General features: G+C 44.1%; 1 protein-coding gene across 1 annotated transcript; it reads left to right on the top strand.

Moving 5' to 3' along the window:
- Nucleotides 1-4,834: 4,834 nt before the first annotated feature.
- On the top strand, nucleotides 4,835-6,410 carry LOC138854577 (uncharacterized; the record flags this gene model as incomplete). The annotated part of the gene is made up of 1 exon (XM_070098534.1): nucleotides 4,835-6,410. A coding segment is annotated over one exon (1,395 nt), but the record flags the coding sequence as incomplete, so codon positions are not given.
- Nucleotides 6,411-8,615: the final 2,205 nt, after the last annotated feature.

The raw sequence follows: 8,615 nt of genomic DNA, 5'->3' as shown, positions 1-8,615 counted from the left end.
TAAAAAAACTAAACAGATGACAGCAAAGAGACTGAACAGTCCCTGGCTAACACCCAGCATTCTCAAATCCATAAATACAAAACACCAATATGAAAAACAGTACAGAATGGGTCACATAACCAGAGACCAAACAAAACGTTACTCGTCAATCCTAACCAGCCTGATAAGAAGGGCAAAAAAATTGTATTATGAGAACAGATTATCCAACTTAAGAGGTGATATAAAAAAGACCTGGAAAACCCTATCAGAAATTCTGGGAACAAAAAAGATATCACGAAATAGCGAAATAAAATTAGCAAAAACAGATGAACCCCAACTCCCACCAACAGAAACAGCAAACAGACTCAATGATTTCTTCTCCACTATAGGACAAAACCTTGCCAATAAAATCCCAAGCTCAGATACCCCACCAAATGACTACCTCACCGGCAACTACCCGAACACACTGTTCCTAGCTCCGACTAACCCATACGAAGTCTCCCTTATTATCAACGCACTAAAAAACAAGGCAGGAGATTTAAATACCTTACCACCCCTTATATACAAAAAAGTGTCACAAGTGCTATCACCAATCATTGCAACACTCTTTAACAAATCCATTGAATCCTCCACCTTCCCTACAGTACTCAAAATAGCAAGGGTCACCCCGATCCACAAAGGAGGAGACCAAACAGAGTTGAATAACTATAGGCCAATATCCAACTTACACCCTCTCTCAAAAATCTTCGAAAAATTAATTCATAAACGAATCTACTCCTACCTTATCTCCCAAAACATACTCAACCCCTGCCAATTTGGATTCAGGCCTAATAAAAATACTAATGATGCTATTATACACATGCTAGAACATATATACACTGCAATAGAGAAAAAAGAAGTCCCACTGGGGATCTTCATTGACTTACGTAAAGCTTTTGATACAGTTGACCATGACTTGCTCCACGTAAAATTGTCACACTATGGTATAAGAGGGCACTCCCTCAACTACCTCAAGTCTTACCTCAGCAACAGAAGCCAATATGTGTACGCAAATGGGGCAAACTCTTCTGCACAACCAATTACAGTTGGTGTCCCACAGGGAAGTGTCCTTGGCCCTCTTCTCTTTCTCCTATACATAAATGACCTTCCAAATGCTTCGCAATTACTCAAACCCACACTATTTGCAGATGACACTACATACGTCTTCTCTCACCCGAGCCCAGTCACGCTAGCCAATACTGTAAATACCGAATTACAGAAAATATCTACCTGGATGAGGACTAACAAACTCACACTAAACATTGACAAAACCTACTTCATTCAGTTTGGTAATAGAGCTACAGATGTCCCTCTTAACATAATGATAAATGGATCACCTATCACAAAACTAACAGAGGGAAAATTCTTAGGAATCCACCTTGATAATAGACTCAAATTTCATACACATATACATCAAATTTCTAAGAAAATTTCCAAGACTGTAGGCATACTATCGAAGATACGGTACTATGTTCCACAGTCAGCCCTCCTGGCCCTATATCACTCTCTTATTTACCCCTATCTCACCTATGGAATTTGTGCATGGGGCTCAACAACAATTAACCATCTCAGACCACTAATTACCCAACAAAAGGCTGCAGTTAGAATGATAACAAATTCTCACTACAGGCAGCACACTCCACCAATATTCAATACACTAAACCTACTCACCATACAAAACATCCATACTTATTACTGCACCTATTACATACATAGAACACTTAACTCTGATATTAACCCTCCCCTCAAACATCTCCTTGCCAACCTCAACAGAACACATGACCATAACACAAGGCACAGATCACTCTTTGATGTTCCTCGTGTCCATCTCACACTATGCAAAAACTCAATGCACATAAAAGGCCCTAAAATCTGGAATTCATTACCTGTAAATATAAAAGAAACACAACCTGTTTATAAATTCAAGTCTCTTCTCAAAGATTACTTACTCACCCAAAACCAAATAAATACTGAATAACTGAACATTATAAATTGTATATCTTAAATGTTTCTCACAATTATATCACATAAATGTTAAACCTAAAACCCAATCTAACTTTATTATTTTTTAAATACACTACCTAACAGAATCACTACCTAACTGAATGCAACCATATGACCTGTCTTTGTAATACTCACTTGTGCTTTATAGTTATCTGTTTACATTAATGTTTTATCACTGATTTCATCATTGCTTAGTAGCAGCGCTGTATAGTCCTTGTGGCTTAGCGCTTCTTTTTGATTATAATAATAATAATAATCATTGCTTAGTTAATCTTAAGTTAATTTTAAGCCAGCCCGTAATGCTATGCATAGTATAAGTGGCTTTGGCATACTGCTCTTATCTGTATTTTTTTGTACCTCTGTATGTGTGCACAAATTGGAAATAAATAAATAAATAAATGTCCGCCTGGAGCCTTGCAGTGTCTGCAATGGAAGACACTGTCATGCAGATTCGGGTGTCATCTGCAAAGGAAGACACGGTGCTGTGGCTGACATCCTTGTCTATGTCAGATATGAGGATGAGAAACAAGATGGGAGCGAGTTTACCTGGAGAGTTTACCTGGAGAGAGTTCCGGGGGTCAACGCCCCCGCGGCTCGGTCTGTGACCAGGCCTCCTTAGGTCAGTGTCCCAGGATGCGACCCACACCAGTCGACTAACACCCAGGTACCCATTTTACTGATGGGGAACATAGACAACAGGTTGAAAGAAACACGTCCAATGTTTCTACTCTGGCTGGGAATCGAACCCAGGCCCTCGCCGTGTGAAGCGAGAGCGTTAACCACCAGACCTTGTGGAACAAAGCTTTTCACCGTAGCCGCCTCAGACTTTACTCTGTTGACTACTACTCTTTGTGTTCTGTTTGTGGGGAAATTATAGATCCATCTAACAACTTTTCCTGTTATTCCTTTAGCACGCATTTTGTGCGTTATTACGCCATGGTCACACTTGTCGAAGGATTTTGCAAAGTCTATGTATATTACATCTGCATTCTTTTTGTCTTCTAGTGCATCTAGAACCTTGTCGTAGTGATCCAGTAGTTGGGACAGACAGGAGCGACCTGCTCTAAACCCATATTGCCCTGGGTTGTGTAATTGATGGGTATCTAGATGCGTGGCGATCTTGCTTCTTAGGACCCTTTCAAAGATTTTTATGATATGGGATGTTAGTGCTGTCGGTCTGTAGTTCTTTGCTATTGTTTTACTGCCCCTTTTGTGGAGTGGGGCTATGTCTGTTGTTTTTAGTAACTGTGGGACGACCTCAGTGTCCATGCTCCTTCTCCATAGGATGTTAAAAGTACGTGATAGTGGCTTCTTGCAGTTCTTGATGAACACGGACTTTCGTAAGTCTGGCCCTGGGGCAGAGTGCATTGGCATGTCATTTATCACCTGTTGGAAGTCATTTGGCATCACGATAACATCAGATAGGCTTGTGTTTACCAAATTCTGTGGCGCTCTCATAAAAAATCATTTAGATCTTCGACTCTGTCTCGTTAGCGGCTTGCTAAAAGCTGAGTCATATTGGGACTTGAGTAGCTCACTCATTTCCTTGCTGTCATCTGTGTAGGACCCATCTTGTTTAAGTAGGGGCCCAATACTGGATGTTGTTCTCGACTTTGATTTGGCATAAGAAAAGAAATACTTTGGGTTTCTTTCGATTTCATTTATGGCTTTTAGTTCTTCCCGCGATTCCTGACTCCTATAAGGTTCTTTTATCTTAAGTTCGATGTTTGCTATTTCTCTGACCAGTGTCTCCCTACGCATTTCAGATGTATTGGCCTCTGTTAGCCGCTCTGTTATTCTTTTCCGTCGCCTGTAAAGGGAGCGCCTGTCTCTTTCTATTTTACATCTACTCCTTTTTCTTAAAGGAATAAGCCTTGAGCATACATCGAGTGCCACCGAGTTAATCTGTTCTAGGCATAAGTTGGGGTCTGTGTTGCTTAGTCTCTCTTCCCAGCTTATATCGGTTAGGACTTGGTTTACTTGCTCCCACTTTATGTTCTTGTTATTGAAGTTGAATTTGGTGAAGGCTCCCTCGTGACTGATCTCATTTTGTCGGTCTGGGGCTCCACGCATACATGTCTGAACCTCGATTATGTTGTGATCTGAGTATATTGTTTTTGATATGGTGACATTTCGTATCAGATCATCATTGTTAATGAAGATGAAGTCTAGTGTATTCTTCAGTCCAGTAGGCTCTATTATTTGCTGTTTTAAGTTGAATTTTGTGCAGAGATTTAAAAGCTCGTGTGTGTGTGAGTTCTCGTCCGAGCTGCCTCCTGGTGTTGTCACTGCAACAACATTATTTGCTATACACAAATAACCCGCACATAAAAGAAAGAAGCTTACGACGACGTTTCGGTCCGACTTGGACCATTGACAAAGTCACACTAACCAGAGGTGGAGCAGGACAGCTATATATAGGCAGGAAGAGGTGGTGGAAGTAGTAGTAGTAGTAGTAGTAGTACAAGAGTTGTATATAATACCGAAATTAAGACACATGCACAACACCCGGGCATCCCCATCATAGACGTTTCGCTATCCAGCCAGCCACTGGATGGCGAAACGTCCACAACAAAGACAACCAGACGCCGCACATGTCTTAATTTCATCAGTAGTTGTAGTAGTAGTAGAAGAAGAAGAGGTAGTAGTAGTGGTAGTGGTAAAAGTGGGAAATAAAAAGGACGAGCCAGTCAAATACAAAGGAAGAGGGACTCAACGTCAAGACTAAGCATCTTACAGGTTGGGAGAGAGCGAACCCGTTCAATGAAGTCTTGAGAGTGACGGAGGTGGGCAGGAGAAAAAGTACCATAAACCTGATATTCCTCTTCGTCCTATCATATCCTCTAGAGGTTCTGTCTCTTATTCTCTTGCTTCTTGGTTGGCCAAAACCCTCACTCCCTTTCTTGGTACTTTTTCTCCTGCCCACCTCCGTCACTCTCAAGACTTCATTGAACGGGTTCGCGCTCTCCCAACCTGTAAGATGCTTAGTCTTGACGTTGAGTCCCTCTTCACCAATGTCCCTCTTGATGATGTCCTTGATTTCCTTAGAGAGAAGGCCCATGAAGGGTTTCTACATCTCCCTATCCCCAATGATGTCTTTCTTGATCTGATCCGCCTCTGTGTGGACTCTAACTCCTTTTCCTTCCAAGGGAAATATTATTCCCAAACCTTCGGTGTGGCTATGGGCTCTCCTCTCTCTCCTGTCCTTGCTAATCTTTACATGGAATACTTCGAGACTGTTCTTCTTCCTACCCTCGATGTGCAACCTTCACTCTGGCTCCACTATGTGGATGACATCTTTGCTCTGTGGCCTCATGACTCCAGTCTCTTCCAACCTTTTCTTGAAGCTCTTAATAATCTTGCCCCTTCCATTAAGTTTAAAGCTGAATGGGAATCTAATTCCTTGCTTCCTTTCCTTGATGTCCATGTCCACCGCTCAGATACAGGTTTTTCCTTTTCCGTTTACCGTAAACCTATGCACAGTGGCATGTACATTCACTACTTTTCCTATCATGCTTCCCCTGTCAAGAAAAGTGTTCTTATCTCCCTCTTTCTCCGTGCCCTCAGCATCTGTGATCCTCAGTTCCTTCCAGCAGAAATTTCCACTCTTCATAATTCGTTCTCCCGTCTTGGCTACCCTTCCCATTTCATAGACTCTGCCCTCTCACGTGCTAAACGCAATTCCTTCTCTCCCAAACTCTCTACTCATGAGAACTCTTCTATCCTCTGCCTTCCCTTCATTTCCGGTCTTTCTAATCTCAACAATTCTCTCCGTCCCTTAGACATCAAGCTTACCTTCCGCCAGACTAACACTCTTCGCACTAATCTCGTTCATACCTCTCCTCCCTCTACAGATGTTCCTGGTGTCTACTCTATTTCTTGCTCCTCCTGTCCTCTTCAATACTTCGGAGAAACTGGTCGATCTCTTTCTGACAGACTTAGGGAGCACAAAAATAGTGTTAGGCTTGCCGACACTAACAATGCTCTTTTCTGTCACGTCAGAGATCATAGCCATCCTATTGACTGGTCTTCTGCTAAAACTGTCTTCCTTACTTCCAACTCGAACAGTCGCCGTCTAGTTGAATCCTCTCTAATACACAACTTTCCTTGTATGAACCTTAGCCCTGGCTTCGTCTCTGTAGATGCCTTCCTCTCCCACTACATTGTAAAATGCTCCAAACTTCAGAACACCCGTGACTTAACCTGAATCCTCATTTTTTCTTTTTCTTTTTCTTCTTCTTCCTCTTCCCCTTTCCTCTTTCCTTTTCTCCTCTGGGTTGTCTTTCTCTTTCCTGTCTAGTGTTTCTGTTCATTCTTCATTTATTTCACCACTTCCCTTTCACGCACCTCTGTGCGCTTGCTCTCCCTCTGTGGGCATCTAGCTCTCTTGCAGTGCTCCCCTTCCTTTGTATTTGACTGGCTCGTCCTTTTTATTTCCCACTTCTACCACTACCACTACTACTACCTCTTCTTCTTCTACTACTACAACTACTGATGAAATTAAGACACATGTGCGGCGTCTGGTTGTCTTTGTTGTGGACGTTTCGCCATCCAGTGGCTGGCTGGATGGCGAAACGTCTATGATGGGGATGCCCGGGTGTTGTGCATGTGTCTTAATTTCATCTTGTCGGTATTATATACAACTCTTGTACTACTACTACTACTACTACTACTACTACTACTACTACCACCACCTCCTCCTGCCTATATCTAGCCGTCCTGCTCCGTCCTCTGATAACTTACTCTCCTCTAGCCCTCTCTCTTGCAGCAAAAACAAACTTACTTAAACTGCAGCATGTCCAGAACAAGGCGCTGCGCTGGGTGCTTGATGTCAGATGGGAGGACTTCGCCACATGCGAGTCTCTACATGCCCAGTTAGACATCCCTGCGCTGAATCTGTACTGGAAGACGCTCTGTGACAGACAGATTGATAAACTTGTGACACGACATGACTACTGGACCTCTCTCCTTGACGAAGACATTCGCAGACCCACAAACAAACACAACCTTTTCTACTCCTTGCATGATCCTGCTCCTAACCCTATTTACAAATAACCTTGGATTCTCCGAGAGGTACCTTCTATGACAGGTACCATTCTCTGATCCACGTTCGCCTTACCCTTTGGGTTAAGACATGGCTCAGTTCTACACTCCTCTCTAGCTCTGAACGTCGTATGTCCCTTCCTTCCCGCTCACCCCACCGGAGTCCCAACAGAAGAGCCTGAATTTCTCTTCTCAATATCTGTCCCACGATCGCCTCGCTGCTGGGTTAAGCACTGGCTCTATTTCTACGACTAAGAACACTCCTCTCCAGCACTGTTCTTCGTCTGTCCCGTCTTCCCCGCTCATCCCATTTGGGATCTTACCTGAACTTTCGTTCGTTCGTTCGTACCTCTGGTTCATTCATTGGACACAGCTCCATCGACGAACGATCTCGCCTCTCTAATTACCCCGTGTTGAGTGTGATTATCCTCAGAGTGGTGGTTACTAAACCTTCGTCTTCACCTTCAGGATTGGTGCATCGGTGGTTGCCTACCCAAGGGCAGAAAGCCTCCCTCTGCACTCCTGTTGCTGTCTGTAGCCTCCACGCTCCAGACTGTACGTGTAGTCTACACGCAATACAGCCAGTGTTGCCTCTCCTCGCCGTTGTCTGAAGTCTCCACACCTCAGCCTGTATGTGAAGTCTGCTCGCCATTCAGCTAGAGTTGGCTCTCCTCATCGCTCACAGCCTGAGTTGTTCTCTTCACCGAGTGGTGGTTACTGGACCTTCGTCTTCACCATCAGGATTGGTGCGTCGGTGGCTGCCTACCCATGGGCAGGAAGCCTCCCTCTGCACTCCTGTTGCTGTCTGAAGTCTCCACGCCTCAGCCTGTATATGAAGTCTGCTCGCCATTCAGCTAGTGTTGGCTCTCCTCATCGCTCACAGCCAGAGTTGCTCTCTTCACCGAGTGGTAGTTACTGGACCTTCGTCTTCACCATCAGGATTGGTGCGTCGGTGGCTGCCTACCCAAGGGCAGGAAGCCTCCCTCTTCACTCCTGTTGCTGTCTGAAGTCTCCACGCCTCAGCCTGTACGTGTGGTCTGCACGCCTTACAGCCTGTGTTGCCTCTCCTCACCGTTCAGGGCATACAGTGCTCCATCAAGCTGCAGCGCACCTCCTCAGTGTCCTGTGCCTCCAGAGACGGACTCCACAAGAAACTTTAAAGTTATAGCCAGGCAAGTACGTGTGTCTACTTCACACGTACTTGCCTAGCCAATTTTTCTCACAGGATTGGCCCCCACATCTAATTTACGATGCCTTCCACCTCCTTTCCCCTTACCACTCCTCTACTGCCAACACCTGCCTCTACTCTGTCTACTCCTGCTTCTAAGGCCTACCCTGCCCCCACCTCTTCCAAGCCCAATTCTTTCTCGCTTAACCTCAAATACTCTAAATCTGATCATGCCACTATCTGTCCTGGAAATTTACTGTACCAGATCACTGGCGCTCCTCAGCATAAAGTCTTTAAAACCAACTCAGGATTCAAACTACTTCTTGACAGACATTCTTACGAAACGTACACCTCAACCCAGACCAGACAAAAACTTCTCAAT

The sequence above is a fragment of the Cherax quadricarinatus genome, chromosome 63 (assembly GCF_038502225.1).
Source record: "Cherax quadricarinatus isolate ZL_2023a chromosome 63, ASM3850222v1, whole genome shotgun sequence".
NCBI lineage: Eukaryota > Metazoa > Arthropoda > Malacostraca > Decapoda > Parastacidae > Cherax > Cherax quadricarinatus.
The sequence above is the reverse complement of the archived record's forward strand: the minus strand, read 5'-3'. Positions and strand labels throughout refer to the sequence as shown.